This window comes from Balaenoptera musculus, chromosome 10 (assembly GCF_009873245.2).
Source record: "Balaenoptera musculus isolate JJ_BM4_2016_0621 chromosome 10, mBalMus1.pri.v3, whole genome shotgun sequence".
NCBI lineage: Eukaryota > Metazoa > Chordata > Mammalia > Artiodactyla > Balaenopteridae > Balaenoptera > Balaenoptera musculus.
The window spans coordinates 38,738,727-38,755,824 of record NC_045794.1 but is presented as its reverse complement, the minus strand read 5'-3'; the positions used below and the strand labels follow the sequence as shown (position 1 = coordinate 38,755,824).

The following is a 17,098-nucleotide window of genomic DNA, read 5'->3' as shown; positions in this document are numbered from 1 at the left end:
CTGTACACTTAAAAATGGTTAAGGGCTTCCCTGGTGGCGCAGTGGTTGAGAGTCTGCCTGCCAATGCAGGGGACACGGGTTCGAGCCCTGGTCTGGGAAGATCCCACGTGCCGCGGAGCAACTGGGCCCGTGAGCCACAACTACTGAGCCTGCGTGTCTGGAGCCTGTGCTCCGCAACAAGAGAGGCCGCGACGGTGAGAGGCCCACGCACCGCGATGAAGAGTGGCCCCCGCTCGCCCCAACTAGAGAAAGCCCTTGCACAGTAACGAAGACCCAACACAGCCATAAATAAATAAATTAATTAATTTAAAAAAAAATGGTTAAGATGGTACACTTTATGTTATGTATATTTTAACACAGTAAAAAACATTTGTTTGCTGAACTGTGTTCCCTAGGAGAGTAGCTTTGGGCAAATTATTTCACCTCTCCAAGCCTAGGTATCCTCAAAATGGGCAGGTTGACTACAGCAGTGAGACCATCAGGAACCCTAACTTGTTACTATTTTTCCTCCTTGGGTCTCATGCTTTGAAAGATTCTGTCTTGTAAGGTACATACCATATTTATTAAGAAACTATTTGTTTTCTATTTCTTATTAATTAAAGACATTTTTGTTTCTGATTAGCATAAGATAAACATGATTGCCACCCTGAGTTGCTATGTCAGTCAAAACCAAAAAACAAGGTTTTATTTAGCATGCACTGACTTAGGTAGCTATGTGATTTCTATGAGACCATTTGAAATGTTGAAAATTGCTCATGAATTCCTACAGGTTTGGAGACCACAGGCTTGACATCCCAGAAATGGTTGATTTTCAAGGTTGTTCTTCCTAATACTATGATTCTCTGAAGGTCTGGCTTCCTATAGGCTTAGTGCTGACATAAGGTTATGGAAACTTGTACTACATCAGTTATAATTGGCTTGACCAAGGCTTGAGTCTGTAGGATAATTCCATAGATATCTCTGTTTCTTTACTTTGGCCCAGAGATGAAATAGGAATGAGAAGTGAAAATGGAGTTCAGAAAAATGAAATTCAGTTTATATCAACACATTGCTTGGGATCTGGAGCCCAGTTCAAAGAGTCAGAGCACAAACTTCAGCCACAAAGCCTGGCTTGCACTGTTGTAATGGTTAAGAGCATAGACTTCGGAGTCGGGCCGACTTTGGTTGGAATCACAGCTCTGTCACTTATTTGCTGTGTGACCTTGGGGAAGTGACTTAACCCCTCTCAATTTCATCTACAAAATGTAGATATTTTGAGGAATAGATAAGGCTAACAGTTCTAGAGCACTCAGTGCTTTATAGACAGTGTTGTTATCACTTAAGAAAGCAAATACAGTAGTCTTTTACCTTAGCTCTTAATATCCTCTTTCTCATTTCAACATGTGGAAATCATAAATCCTCCTCTACTTTGAGACCAGTTTCAAAGTATACCTCTTCATGAAGTTGTTCTGATTTCCCTCAATATAATATAACCTTTGCTTCTGCTTAAAATTCAAGCATTTTGTGCCTCATTTGTGTGCTCCTTTTGTCCCTCAGTATATTATAAGCTCCTTGGCACAAATACTCCCTAGAACCTAACACATTACCTTGCATATAATATAGGGTCAATAAATGTCTAGTGGAATTTATCACCAGTTACTTTTATATTTATGCCGTCTATGCTCTTCAGCCAAAAGCTACAGGAACACCTGCAGTTAAATTAGTTGAATCTATTACTCATTGTAGAAAGGGAGAACACACACCATGGGAAGCTGTGTGGTGTCTCAGTAAGAGGATGTTAGCAAAAACTTATTCTGGGATTTTGACTTTGATAATTCTGTGGAGAGTCTAAGGAAGCGGACATTCTAGATTTGGTGGTGTCAAAAAGCAGGGACAACACTATGATTGGATATCTCAATAAATTTTATCTATAGGGAGAGCAAACTAGAGCAAAGATAAAGCTATAATGGTAAAGAAGAAGCAATCATTCATTTAGGTGACAGGGAAATATTTGGTATTTTGTGGGGTTGTAGAATAATCTTATCTGAAGTGGATGTTCTTGTGAGATTGTTTACGTCCAGGGACAACATAGCTTAGCTGTATCAAATCAGTTCCTGGATATTAAGGGTAGTTTTTTTTTTTCTTTCTCACCACATTTCACTTATAAAAACCTCATTTGATGTTTCTAATTCAACAATTATAAAAGGTAATTTTGCTTTGCTCTTGTTGTTGAACTCTAAGATTTAGGCTATCACAAATAAGTGTTGGAGGGCTCTCTAATTGGTCTTGGACCTAAGAAAAATTTTTCCTTTTGGGAACTTTCTTCTCCCCTCAAAAGTTTTGCATTTTGAGCAGTATAAGAACTCCTTGATATACATGTAGCTAGAAATATTTTTTTGCCCTTGATTAATTAACCGTGATCATAACATAAAGGTTTTAAAGTGACCTTGGAGTCAGGCCATCTAGGTTTATTTCTCAACTCTGACACTTGCTGGCTTTGTGATTTTTGGAAAGTTGTTTAATTTCTCTGTTCATCAGGTTTCCTTATCTATAAAATAGTTTTAATAATACCTATGAGGCATCGTTGGAAGGATTATATAACTCATGAGCTCTACTAGAAAATAAGCCCAATTAGAGCAAGAATCTTATCCAAGTTGTTAACCACCCTATTCTCACTAGCACAGTGCCTACTAGCACATACTAGGTGCTCAATAAATATTGGTTAAATGATTGAATGTAAAGCACTTATCATGACCTTACAACATATTAAGCATTCAAAACTGTTGGTTATTATATTTATTGTTATCACTATTATTATTCTCATGAGGATATGAGAATATCCTTTTACCCAAATGAAATTGCCCATTTATCTCACTCTCTAGAGCTGTACCAGCAATGTAGTTATGATACTGTTTGGATCCAGTCATATTACAGCAGCTGTACTTTGCTTATATCTTCTAATTGGGTCTAAACTTTTGATTATGCTCGTAAGCTTTCTACCATCAAGTTTAACCTGTTATCACAGTGTTATGTAGTGAATTCCTTCAGCAAACCCACTGAAGCGCTTATTCTTACCCCTCTCTATAAAACCATTTCAAAGTCTATGTGGCAGTTTCACTTGGAGCCTGACCCTTACCACACCATAACCCTGAAATATGTGTGAGCCATGCTCTTACTCCTCTTTACCAGTTGGACTTCCTTAGACTTGCTTCTTGGTTATATTTTCTATTCTCTTCTAATTTATGGTGGAATTACTTGCATAAGCTCAGATGAGATCTGCAACTGTGGGATACACTTTTGTCAAAATTTTAAAAGGCCTGGAGTTTGATCATATTCTTCTCAAAGTTCTGTGTTAATTATTAAATAATGGCTCATGGTGAGAGGATTGGCAAAGCTCAGAATTGGAATAAAGCCAAGGATTTGGGTAAGGCTCAGTGATAAAAATAAGAGGGCCTGATGCTTGGTAAGTAAAAATAACAAAAGCTTTATAAAGCAGTATTAACATGTCACCAGGGTCACTAAATCAGTTTGGAACATGGCAGCACGTGTGCATAAGAGCAACCAGATTTTAAAATGGGTCATGGAGTCTGGGTACTTTTGGAAAATCTTGTTTTCCCTTGTGAACTCTTCTCTGCATAGGGACGATTTTTTGACAATCATTTAGCCAGTCCAGCTAGTCTGGATTAGTACTTGCTGACATGTCGTAGACTGCTACATTTTTTAAATGTTCCTATTCATTTCTAAAAGAAGTGCATACTAATTAATCACAGTTTGGAAATACTGAAAATTAGAAAGAAGGGAAAAAATTTCCCATAGCCCCGCCATCTAAATATACTATTCGTATTTAGGAGTATTTCCTAAATCTTTTTTTTCCTTTGGAAAGTTTTTTAAAAAATAGAATCATACTGATGTATAACTATGAATGCTGCTTTCTTTATTAAATGTTATGGTATAATTGTGTTCCTATGTTGCTACTTAGAGCCATAAATATTGACTTTCAAGTGTTTTTTTTAAATTAAATAACAGAAGGTTAAATAAGATCAAACTTAAACTACTGTGAAATATTCCAGAGTTTATTTAATTATTCCTTTTTGCCAGTTATTTAGGTTTTCCAGTTTTAACTATTATAAACATGCTACAATAAATATCCTTTTATATTCCTCTTTGTGTACATGTGCATATAATTCTCTAGGAGAGATTTCAAGAAATGGAATTCCTGGTTGAAAGGTACTTGCATATAATATTTTGGTAGATATTGTCAAATTGCCATCCAAAAAGCCTGGACCAATTTAAATTAACACCAACAGTGTTTTACTGTTTTAATTTGCATTTTCCTATTGGTGCAGTTGAGCATCTTTTCATGTGTTTAATTATTCATTTTTATTTTTTCTTTTGTGAATTATTGTTCTTATCCTTCCCTAATGTTTTATTGTGTTGTCTACTGTTTCATTATTGACTTCTACGGGAAACAAAAATGACAGGTGTCAGATAGGAGGAGCTAGCCTGCAACTAGTACCTAGGCCCAGGCATTCCCTACTTAATGTAAACAACTGCAGAGAATAACCAACATCAGACAAGGTTATTCTGTGATTCCAATGGAGCAGGACAAAAATACAACCGTTCTGAAATTGTCTGAGCACAGATAAAAACAAGAACATTGTACAAATCACAAAAAATGACCAAACATCCCCTTCTCCCAGGGAACAGGAGGGCCTGCTGCTGCTTTACCAATTACAGCTTTAGCTCCATTCAGTTTCTCTCACCTCCTAGATAAAAATTAAGATATCCAATCATAGAATTGCCCCGATTTCTGACAGACTCTCTGCAAATGTAACACAAGCCCAAATCACAGAACAATCCCCTCTTAACCCCATCTTACGGAAATGTCCCACTGGTTGCCCATGGTGTGCAGTCTTCCTTGTTGCAGTAAGTATTAGACTCAACTCTGCTTGCCTACTGTTGTGTTTCCTGGTACTTTTGGCTGGTGGGCACAAACATGTGGATGTTCATTGCTCTCATGCATGACACAGATATTTTTTTCCTTGTCTTTCTCTTGTCTCTTAACCTTGTTTATGGTATCTTCTGTTATTGATAAGTTTCTAATTTTATGTTGTCAGTTTTTTTAAATTAATTTTTATTGGAGCATAGTTGCTTTACAATGTTGTGTTAGTTTCTACTGTACAGCAAAATGAATCAGCTATACATATACATATATTCCCTTTTTTTTGGATTTCCTTCCCATTTTGGTCACCACATTGCATTAAGTAGAGTTCCCTGTGCTATACAGTATGTTCTATGTTGTCAGTTTTATCAGTCTTCTCCTTGATGACTTCTTAGTTTTGTGACTTGTTTCCCTGCCTTAGATCATAGAAAGAGTATTAGTATCCTATATTTTCTTTTAATACTTTTACTTTTTTTTTTTTTAATATTTAGCTCTTTCATCATCTGGACTTTAATTTTTATTTTTTGGACTTTAATTTTGTGTACAGATAATGAGGATTGAAGTTCTTTACAAATATAGGTCACTTCAGAACTTAATTCCCATCCATCACTTTCTCTGGACGGCTTTCCTTGACTCTCTCCCCCTCCATTTTAATAGTCTGGGTTAGGAGTCTTTGCCTTTTGTTCCCATACCACACATCACAACAATCATCGCTCCTGTCTTAGAATAGTTTGCAGGAGAGCAAGGGCAGCACTTTATTTATTGTTTTACCTCCGTGTCTAATGTGTTGCCGACATAGGAGTTTAATAAATATTTATCGATTGACTGTCATCTTTACTTTGTCTCCTAGAGAACAAGGGCCAGATCTTATGTGATGGGCCTCTACCAGTGTTTGTTGATCTGAGAATGAAAGAAAAGAGAAATTTTTGTCCCTGGGCTATTTATGTTGCCTTGGTAACGGGGCGGGCCTTTCAGGCCTGCAACTGCACTTGTGCATTACAATTGGATAAAAAATTGACTGCTTATCGCATTCTTGTTAACAATTTTCTCCCCACCTACTACACTTAAAACTAAAATTATGCAAGCTGCAGGAATAATTTCCATGAAGATTCGCCAAAGCCCCTTTTGTGGGGCTTTGGCTCCTCCTTCTTGTCTTAAGGCTGAGGGGACGCACGCAGCGGACTCCCGTCCTCAAAGGACGACGGGCATCGAAAAGAGGGACGATGTGGGGTCCCGGGACTACCACAAGAGGTGGAGAAAGACTGGGTGCCTGGAGTGGGTGAAAGCCAAAAGCTCCGGTCTTGTTGCTCACCCCTTTCCGGTACTCTGAAGGCTGGGTGGGTCTAACTTGTCAATACTCCAATCGCGGGGTTGGGGGAGATAGGGCGTGGAGGAGAATCTGGTGCTAATGGTCAGAGCATGCGCGCCCCCTCAAAAGGCTGTTCTGAGACCACAAGCGGAGCGGTGGTTTCTGGGAAATGTAGTCTCAGATCCTCCTGTGTCCTGAGTCTAATGTGGAGCCTGAGAGGCCGCTAAGCCTCAAGATGCTGTCGTGGTCATTTGCCTCTGAAGGAGAAAGGCTGTTGTGCTCCTTATTAATGAGACATAGAAGAATAAGAAACGGGTAAAAAGATAGCTATAGACAATCTGGAGCAGAATTTGGCAGCCTCCTAAATTTCACCCTCCTGAACAGGCCCTACTCTCCTTCAGTCTCTTGCCTTGGAACTGCGGAGTGTTCCAGAATCTGACTAGGACTTTTATTTTGTTCACCCAAGCATTAGGGTGCGGAAGTTGGAGATGTGTTTAGTTTTTGTTTCTCCACGAGAGTGCCAATTGGAAAGCCCCATATACGTGAAGATGCTCAGCACAGTGCTTGGCACAAAGAAGCTAGTAGATGTTGGTGTTTGTTGAATCTAACATGGTAAAGGGCTCTGGGAATAAAAGTATTACCCATTATGGGTTAGGAACTTGGAAGGGAGCAATATATGGTGTGGGTCAGAGGCTCCATGGATCTGCCCTTGTCCATTGCTTGACTACTGACAGTAGGTCTTGGCCAGCTCTCTCATTTCACAGAAGAGAAAACAGAGATAAAAGGCCCCGCCCAGGGTTCCACCACTGTATAGCAAAAACATTGAAACTAGTACCCAGGGCTCTCCCTCCAATGATTTAGCTCTAAGTGAGCCAATGAAGTATGGAAATCAGCTTCTCACACCTCTGGGGGTGGATAAAGGCCAGGCAGGCAGTGTCAGGGAAAGGTAATGTTAGAATCTGGGTTTTCTGCCTGGACGAATGGAAGCCTCCTGCTCCTAGGGAATATGTTGTGTAGCTTGGCTCTCCAAAGAGAGCTTACCCTTCCTTTGAGCTTCAGGACAGGAGGATTAACTGTTTGAATCCCCAGTGACAAGGAGCCTGGGACACATGAAATTGGTAAGTGGACATATTCAGTTGTATCATACAGTCTGGCCTAAACTAGATTATCCTTTCCATTTCATGTCTCTTCCTCCTCCTAATGATTCTTATCAATTCTAAACTAACCTCTGAAATGATGGGGTTAGAGAGTTTCATTCTATCTTTCCTAGATAACTTTAGATATTGAATTTCTAATTGAGTGATGACCCCCAACATGGAAAATGGAAAGAACAGAGGCCTTGGTCTTAGAAAAGCCTAGATTCAGGTTCCAGCTCTATCATTAAATCTGACATAATCAAGTTACTTCTCTGAGTTTTCTCATCTACTAAATGGGGATACGAATACTTCATAAGGCTGTGGTAGATAGTCTTGAAAAAAAACCTCACAAATGAGATTTTTATCAGAGTAAAGCACTAACACACGGTGGAAAGCACATTGGTTTCAAGGGTTTTGAACTTGGCTTCTCTCTGGTCCCCAAATGTCTGTGAATTATAGTTGAAGAACTAGAAAAGCAAGATACACAAATAAAAGCTTTTAGAGGAAATCCTGGGAGAAGATCTTTCTTCCTGAGGGAACAGTGTATAACAGAAATTTGGAATGGTATCACATAGACTGAGATAGTGTTTAATTTCCATATAGCTCCTGTATTCACAGGGCTGCACTTCTGAAGTCTGTACCTCTTTTCACCTAGGAATAAAGGAGGCCTAAGGAGGCCAAAGACCTGTGCCTAAGGAGGCCAAAGACCTGAATGCAGAAAACTATAAGATACTGATGAAAGAAATCAAAGATGACACAAACAGATGGAGAGATATACCATGTTCTTGGATTGGAAGAATCAGTATTGTTAAAATGAATATACTACCCAAAGCAGTCTACAGATTCAATGCAATCCCTATCAAATTACCAATGGCATTTTTCACACAACTAGAACAGAAAATTTTACAATTTGTATGGAAACACAAAAGACCCCAAATAGCCAAAGCAATCTTGAGAAAGAAAAACAGAGCTGGAGGAATCAGGCTCCTTAACTTCAGACTATATTACAAAGCTACAGTAATCAAGACAGTATGGTACTGGCACAGAAACAGAAATATAAACCAATGGAACAGGATAGAAAGCCCAGAGATAAACACATGCACCTGTGGTCAACTAATCTGTGACAAAGGAGGCAAGGATATACAATGGAGAAGAGACAGTATCTTCAATAAGTGGTGCTGGGAAAACTGGACAGCTACATGTAAAAGAATGAAATTTGAACACTCCCCTGAATTCCTAGCCAATAGGACTTTTGTTTTTGAAAGTAAGCAGAATTATGAAATTCCAGATTGGATGGGTTGTTTTTTAAGTAGAATTTGCTGGCAATAGCAGACCATAGGAGACTGGGGAACCACAGCTGTAAACTTTACCCTTTCCTTTTACCTCTCTTCTGTGTTATTTCCCTCTTCAAAATACATTGTTTTTCAAAACATCCCTCCTTCTTGGCACTAAGAGATTAACAGGGAAGAGAGAACAGAGGGAACAGTATATAAAGCACTGTGGAAGGGGAAATTACCTAACAATTAGAAGTCTGAATTCATTCCTGTATTATAACGAACAAAAGCAAGTTCCTTAGCATGTCTGAGTTTTTGTTTCTTCATATGCAAAAGTAAGTTAGAAATTATGTTCTCTGAGGTTCTTCTAGCTCTATAATGTATTATTCTGAGTATGTGAGAATGGATAAAATAAATCATCATATATTATTGAAGCAAAAAAAAAAAAAAAAAAAAAACTCAGCAACGTCAGCTAATGAGAGGAGCATCAGCTCATAAAATACTGTATTATTTTTCTGAATTGTGTGATATTTATAGTATTTTGTTGCTTTTTAAAATTGCATTTTTTGGAATATTACTCAGCCATAAAAAGAAACGAAATTGAGTTATTTGCAGTGAGGTGGATGGACCTAGAATCTGTCATACAGAGTGAAGTAAGTCAGAAAGAGAAAAACAAATACAGTATGCTAACACATATATATGGAATCTAAAAAAAAAATAGAAAAATGGTTCTGGAGAACCTAGGGGCAGGACAGGAATAAAGATGCAGACATAGAGAATGGACTTGAGGACACGGGGGGGGGAAGGGTAAGCTGGGACGAAGTGAGAGAGTGGCATGGACATATATACACTACCAAATGTAAAATAGCTAGTGGGAAGCAGCGGCATAGCACAGGGAGATCAGCTCGGTGCTTTGTGACCACCTAGAGGGGTGGGATAGGGAGGATGGGAGGGAGATGCAAGAGGGAGGGGATATGGGGATATATGTATACATATAGCTGATTCACTTTGTTATACAGCAGAAACTAACACACCATTGTAAAGCAATTATACTCCAATAAAGATGTTTAAATAAACAAATAAAAAAAAAAAAAAGAAATTTGAACACTCCCTAACACCATACACAAAACTAAGCTCAAAATGTATTAAAGACATGTAATCTAAATGAAATACCAGACACTATAAAACTCTTAGAGGAAAACATAGGCAGAACTCTCTTTGACATAAATCGCAGCAAGATCTTTTTTGACCCACCTCCTAGAGTAATGAAAACAAAACCAAAAATAAACTAATGAGACCTAATGAAACTTAAAAGCTTTTGCACAGCAAAGGAAACAAGACGAAGAGACAACCCTCAGAATGGGAGAAAATATTTGCAAATGAAACAACAGACAAAGGATTAATCTACAAAATATACAAACAGCCCATGCAGCTCAATATTAAAAAACAACAAACCAATCAAAAAATGGGTAGAAGACCAAAATAGACATTTCTCCAAAGAAGACATACAGATGGCCAAGAAGCACATGAAAAGCTGCTCAACATCACTAATTACTAGAGAAATACAAATCAAAACTACAATGAGGTATCACCTCACACTGGTTAGAATGGCCATCATTAAAAATCTACAAACAATAAATGCTGGAGAGGGTGTGGAGAAAAGGGAACCCTCTTGCACTGTTGGTGGGAACGTAAATTGATACAGCCACTATGGAGAACAGTATGGAGATTCCTTAAAAAACTAAAAATAGAACTACCATATGACCCAGCAATCCCACTACTGGGCATATACCCAGAGAAAACCATAATTCAAAAAGACACATGCACCCCAATGTTCATAGCAGCACTATTTACAATATCCAGGACATGGAATCAACCTAAATGTCCATCAACAGAGGAATGGATAAAGAAGATGAGGTACATATATACAATGGAATATTACTCAGTCATAAAAAGGAAAGAAATAGTGCCATTTGCAGAGACGTGGATAGATGTAGAGACTGTCATACAGAGTGAAGTAAGACAGAAAAACAAATATAATATCGCTTATATGTGGAATTTAGAAAATGGTACAGATGAACTTATTTGCAAAGCAGAAATAGAGACATAGAAGTAGAGAACAACTGTATGGACACCATGGTGGGAGGGGGGGTGGGATGAATTGGGAGATTGGGATTGACATATATACACTGTTGATACTATGTATAAAATAGATAACTAATGAGAACTCACTGTACAGCTCAGGGAGCTCTACTCAGTGCTCTGTGGTGACCTAAATGGGAAGGAAATCCAAAAAAGAGAGGATACATTTATATGTATAGCTGATTCACTGTGCTGTACAGTAGAAACTAACACAACATTGTAAAGCAACTATACTCCAATAAAAATTAATTTAAAAAAAATAATTAAAAAAAAAGAAGCTGGCTTCCCCCTGGCCTGAAGTTGTTCTCTGAGCTAGATAATGCCTTTAGGGCCAGGCATTGGAGCCAGAAGGGTACCCTGCAGTGAAACTCAGGAACATTGCCCCCATGGAATCAGAAGTTCAGCCTAAGTGGGAACTCTTTTGGCCCCAGTATTTCCTGCCATAGCTTCTTTAGATTAGTTCTGACTCAATTCTGGCAGCTGGGCTTCCCTGGTGGCGCAGTGGTTGAGAATCTGCCTGCCAATGCAGGGGACACGGGTTCGAGCCCTGGTCTGGGAAGATCCCACATTGCCGCGGAGCAACTAGGCCTGTGCGCCACAGCTATTGAGCCTGTGCGTCTGGAGCCTGTGCTCCGCAACAGGAGAGGCCGCGATAGTGAGAGGCCCGCGCACCGCGATGAAGAGTGGCCCCCGCTTGCTGCAACTAGAGAAAGCCCTCGCACAGAAACGAAGACCCAACACAGCCAAAAAATAAAAAAATAATAATTAATTAATTAAAAATTCTGGCAGCTATGCCTTAAGGAGTTCAGGTCAGAACCACACCAAGGAACAGATTCTGCCCAAGAATATCTAGTCCTGGGTTCAGTAGCAGCATCCAAAATGTGGTGAAGAATTTGTGACCATGACATAAGAGAAAACTTGCAGAAAGAATCCTGGAAGCTCACACAGTAGATGAAATGGGGTACTCGTATTAAAGGGGGGGGGCTAGAAGGGCAGAGTTGGAGAAAAGGAATGGAGCTCATTGCCTCTTTGTTTTCTGTAAGGACACATACAAATACAGTATGTAGAATACTTGTAAATGTTTTTGAGAATTTTCTGCCAGAAAGGAAAACAATGAACAGAGAGGAAGGAGGTTATGTTTGGGCCAGTACCCTTCCTTCATGTTACGAAGATTTGTATTTCTTTTGGCCCCCTAATCTTTTGAGAGAAGAGGTTAGCGATTCTTTCCTGAGGCCCATTAGCCCCCAGTATTGATTTGTTTCTTTGCTTGAAGTTATTAAATATTGAAGCACAGCAGAGGTCATGATAGGTATGAATGAAACTAGAGGGCAACAAAGTAGAGTAGTGACTAGAAGGTCCCGCTAACTCTCATTACCCTATATCTCAGTAGATCCTAGCTGAAGATTTAGGCCAGAGGTTTTTGGAAATTTCTTTATTCTCCTTAACAACCCCTGAACACAGGACTTTATTTTCTGTTTTCCCTTCTCTTATTCTATGCAAAAGTCAGGCCACTTTTTTCAAGAAGCCTCAATCCTGAATGCTACAGCAAACAAGGAATGGTGTTCAGGTCACAATCCAGAAATAGGACCAGGGAGTTCTTTTGGTGGAGTTAGCATCACTGAGTTCCCCAGTAGCGAAAACTGTACCATAACCTGAAGAAGAAGAGGAGTCACAACATCTGTATCCCAGATTAGAGGAAGAGGGAAGGCCTAGGTAAGTGAGTGGAAGTTTCAGAAGTTGAAGCCCGATATGGACTCAAGGGACAGAGATCTGTTTATGACCTCTATCCTTTGTCCCCACCCAAAACTTTTTAATCTCACTTTCTGAGAAGCATATTCAGATTGGGACCAACCAAACTAACTTTCTAGAATCAACTTTTTGGAGAGTGGATCTAGATTTCAAATTAATGATGAAAAAACTACATTTCAGTTTTCATTTTCTTAGGCTCGCTAGTAGTATTACCTTTGGGGAGATAGACCCTCTTGTAATGAAAAAAATCAGAATATTGCTTTTTTCTAATTATTTTATGTATCATCCACCTTCCTAGTTTCCCTCTCTTCCTACTGACAGTAATACTAGACTGGAATATGGCATCCCTAGTTTTCTTACAGTCAGGTCCTCAGTTTTTCTCTGTTCTTAATTGAGAAGATGACAGACTAAGTTAATGATTCCAGAATCATAGTGCTGGGAAATGGGAACTGCCATGAAATTTCGGTGATGAAATTTGACAAAAAGCTTCAGTAGTGAAGCTGAAGGAGATGATTTTCTGATAGTTTAGAGTGTGTGTTCGCTTATATGTGCATGTATTTCTGGAATATGATTTCAGAAAAGTGCTAAAAGAGGAAGGATGGTCCTATGTGTACCCATCCTGTGATACTAAGCTTCCAGGTCATGAGTATGCAAACCTTTTCTGTAGAGGGCCAGATAGCAAATATTCTTTACTTTTCCGGCCACAGTCACTGTCACAACTACTCAGCTCTACTAGTAGCAAAAAAAAAAAAAAAAAAAAAAAAAAAAAAAGAAGCCATAGACAAAAAATAAACAAGTGTGTGTGAATACCGAAATATGAATTTCATATAATTTTATGTGTCATAAAATATTCTTCTTTTGATTTTTTTCAGCCACTTAAAATTGTAAAAGTCATTCTTACCTCATAGGTCATACTAAAACAGGTGGCAGGCTGATTTTCCCTAAGGGGTATAGTTTGCCCACCCATATTCTATGTCCATGAGGTTTCTTTGTGCATTTTGGAACATAAAGAGGGGAGTGTAAGCTGTGGGCATTTACAAGGGGGAGAGCAAGCTGGATATTCAGAGTGAATATCCAATTTATATATAGGCCAAAATCAGGTACTATGGCCTCTCTTGGAACCCAGGAATTTTAAATATTACTTTTGATTTTGATTAACATAATACACGCACTAAGTTTAAAGAGTTATCAAATAGTACTGGAAGATTTAGTGTAAATATAGTGACTACCCCACTCCTCTTTGCTTCCCCAAGTCTTCCTCCTCAGAAGCAACAACTTCTGACTCCTTTTCTAGCTGTGTCTTCTGGCTTTTATACATCTCCATTTACTTATCTCCAAATTTCTAATCTTGTTCATTCATTTATTTTTGACATTGTCCTTTGACATCCTATTTTGGTAGATAGGAATGGTAGAGAGAGGATTTAGCTCTGGTGTGCTTCCATCCTCTCTGGCTTTTCCTTCCCCATCCTCCCAGTGGAGTTATAGTATAGTTTTTTATTGATCAATATTTAGTATTTATATGATTATTGTCTGTCCAGATATTTCTATCATATTATTGTAAGGTACTAGGATTACATTCTTACATCTTTCCCTAAAGTACACGGGGAGGGGGAAGGGTAAGCTGGGACGAAGTGAGAGAGTAGCACTGACATATATACACTACCAAATGTAAAATAGATAGCTAGTGGGAGGCAGCTGCATAGCACAGGGAGATCAGCTCAGTGCTTTGTGACCACCTAGAGGGGTGGGATAGGGAGGGTGGGAGGGAGACGCAAGAGGGAGGAGATATGGGGATATACGTATACATATAACTGATTCACTTTGTTAAGCAGAGACTAACACAACATTGTAAAGAAATTATACTTCAGTAAAGATGTTAAAAAAATAATTGCTCTGTTTTTTTTTTGCAGTTTTTACATAATTTTTCTTTTACCAATTGCTATTTCTTCTCATATCTTCCAATAATCTCTCACTATAATTTCCCACAAGAGCAATTTTATCAGCTAATATATCAGTTCCAGAGTGTGTGTGTGTGTGAGTCTATGGGGGATTGAGAGAGAGACAGACACTTAAGACTCTTCCAAGAGATTCATTCTGCCCTGATTGCTTTTTGGTCTTGCTCTGAAACTATGATCCTGGGACTTCCTTTTACTGCCATCCTAGGAATTCCCTTTGGCTTTCTTCTGATTTGGATTCCCTGTTTCCTGGATCTCATGCCTTTGTCTTTTGGGGGGAAGTACACTTACTAGTAGCTTTGTGAAGATTAAAAAATGGAATAATGACAGGGAATGGGGATGACAGCCCTTAATATGTATTTTTTTGAGTTGGACTGCTCTAATCTGGTACATAATTCTCATTTTAGGATATCTCTTCATCATTGGGGATTTCTTTCACCTCTCACTTCTGCTGGATCTCCTGTCTTCTGCATCCCATATCTTCCTCTTAGTTTACTCCCTTTTTTTGAAGTAAACTATCCTCTAGTATCTTCTGAGAAAAAGTGCAAGGAAGATAAATGTAAGAACTTGCATGTCAAAAATGTGTTTATTATACCCTCTCATTTGATTGGTAGTTTCACAGGATACAGTATTCTAGGTTGGAAATACTATTTTTCTTTGGTATTTATCCATTGTTTTCTAGATTCTGGAGTAACTTTTGAGAAGTACAAAACCGTTTTTGGTTTATGATTCCTTTTACCTTATTATTTCTATCTTTCTATTTTTCCATATTTCTATCTATCTGGAAGCTTATAGAGTTTTCTTTGTCCCACTGTACTATAATTTTACAGTGGTGTACTTCAGTGTTTCTTTATTTTCTTTATCACAATGAGCATTTTTGGACCCTTCAATCTGAAAATTCATGCAGTGTAAGAAACTGTTAGGTTCTAAGAAAAAAATATTAATTATCATGGTGATGGTTTTCTCCCACGTGGTAGCCTCTTTGGGTCTTTGCCTTACTTCCTGGGAGATATCTTTAACTTTATTTTCCAATTCTATTGATATTTTCATTTCTGTTATCATATTTAATGCTAAGAGCCCTTTCTTTGTTTTCTAAATATTCCTTTTTATACTTGCTTCATGGATGCATTTCATCTGTCTGGGTGTTGACTTTTGGTTTTCTTCTCTCTGCATATTGTCTGTTTCTTCTAGCTGCTCTTTTTTTTTTTTTCCTATTAGTTTGATTTGGTCTTTATCTTTCATATTGAAAGCTTTCCTCATTTGCCTAGTAATACTTTGTTGCCTGTTCACATTTACAGTGGAAGACTAAAATATGGATGAAATTCCAAGTTCTTTGGTGGGCTTTGTCGACTTTGAGGGTTTTTTTATTGTTTAATTTGGTTGGGTCTTTGGTTAGGAAGCCCTGATGTCAATACATTTAGGCCTTTCCTCTTAGGCTGCTCTGATTCCTCAGAGAAGACTCTTCCAGTCTTCTACCTGGAGGCTTAAGACGTGGCTGCCAGCATCTGGAAGTTAAGGTGGGAAAGAGATCTGGGCCTCTTAGCATTTAGGAAGCATATGTTTCTTTAATCCCCCCTATTTTAAGCATAATATTAATGCCTTCAAGTAGACCTAGTGTGTCTGAGACCAAATCACTGCTTCTTCTCAGCAAAGAATAAACTCCCAATTTTCTGCTAGGGTGAGTGAGAGATGGTCTCACAACAGTGTGCAATGGGGAAAGGGATGAAAGGATTGAAAAGTTTTTAAGGTAGCTTTCAACCAGTTCTTCCTATTTTAGCCTTTACCTCATACCTTTCATTCCCAATTCCAGAGGATTTTGCAGTACACATCAGTTTATTCTCAGTTCCATACCCCTGCCTAGCTACTGGCCTGGAATTTACCTTTCTTAGCTCTGCAAAATCAGATAACACACATCTATCTACCTTCAGTTTCCAAAATATATTGTTGCTGATGTTTTATCTTTTGTTTACTCTGTAGGTTTGTGTCTTTTGAAAAAAAAAACAAAAAACCCTCTTTCCTATAGTTTATGCAGGGTTTAGGAGAGAGCAAAATTAGATGTTTGTGTTCAGATTACACTCTTCTGGCTCCCATAAACTTTGACCTCTCTCGTTGGCCCTCAGTTAATTCACTAACAATATGTAGAATGCCAGTTCAACAAAAGCAAATGGCCAGTTTGCCAAATTGTCAATTCACCAAATCATCATTTCAACAAATTTACCTCTTTATTTTAACTATATACTACTATTTAAAGCTTTAAAAAAATTATTTGTTGCCTAACAGCGTTTTAAATAATGTTTTGTTTTCTTTACCCCATCTCTTGCTACTATAGCTAGATTTTGAGGGACAGATAGAGGAAGAGATTAAAGATCATAAAAATAGTAGAGTAATAAGAATGTATTCTGGAATATGAAGACTTCTCGTGATTTTATTTAAGAATATATTTTTCATGAGTATATTTTAATAATTACTTAAGTAGATTCTATTTATTAGGATAAAAGTATTTGTTGAAAAATTCTTATTAATAGAATATTAATGTTTTATTATTATATAATAATGCCAATAAAGTTCTTCTTTGGGTAGAAATCCTTATTTTTTATGTATTTTTAAATTCT

General features: G+C 38.1%; 1 protein-coding gene across 1 annotated transcript in view; it reads left to right on the top strand.

Moving 5' to 3' along the window:
• The first annotated feature begins 5,999 nt into the window (after positions 1–5,999).
• LOC118902756 (olfactory receptor 10AD1) overlaps positions 6,000–17,098 on the top strand; it is a 45,095-nt gene continuing 33,996 nt past the window's right edge. Inside the window, 1 exon segment of the mRNA XM_036867438.1 lies at positions 6,000–6,172. Within this exon segment, the coding sequence (XP_036723333.1) occupies positions 6,000–6,172 (173 nt within the window).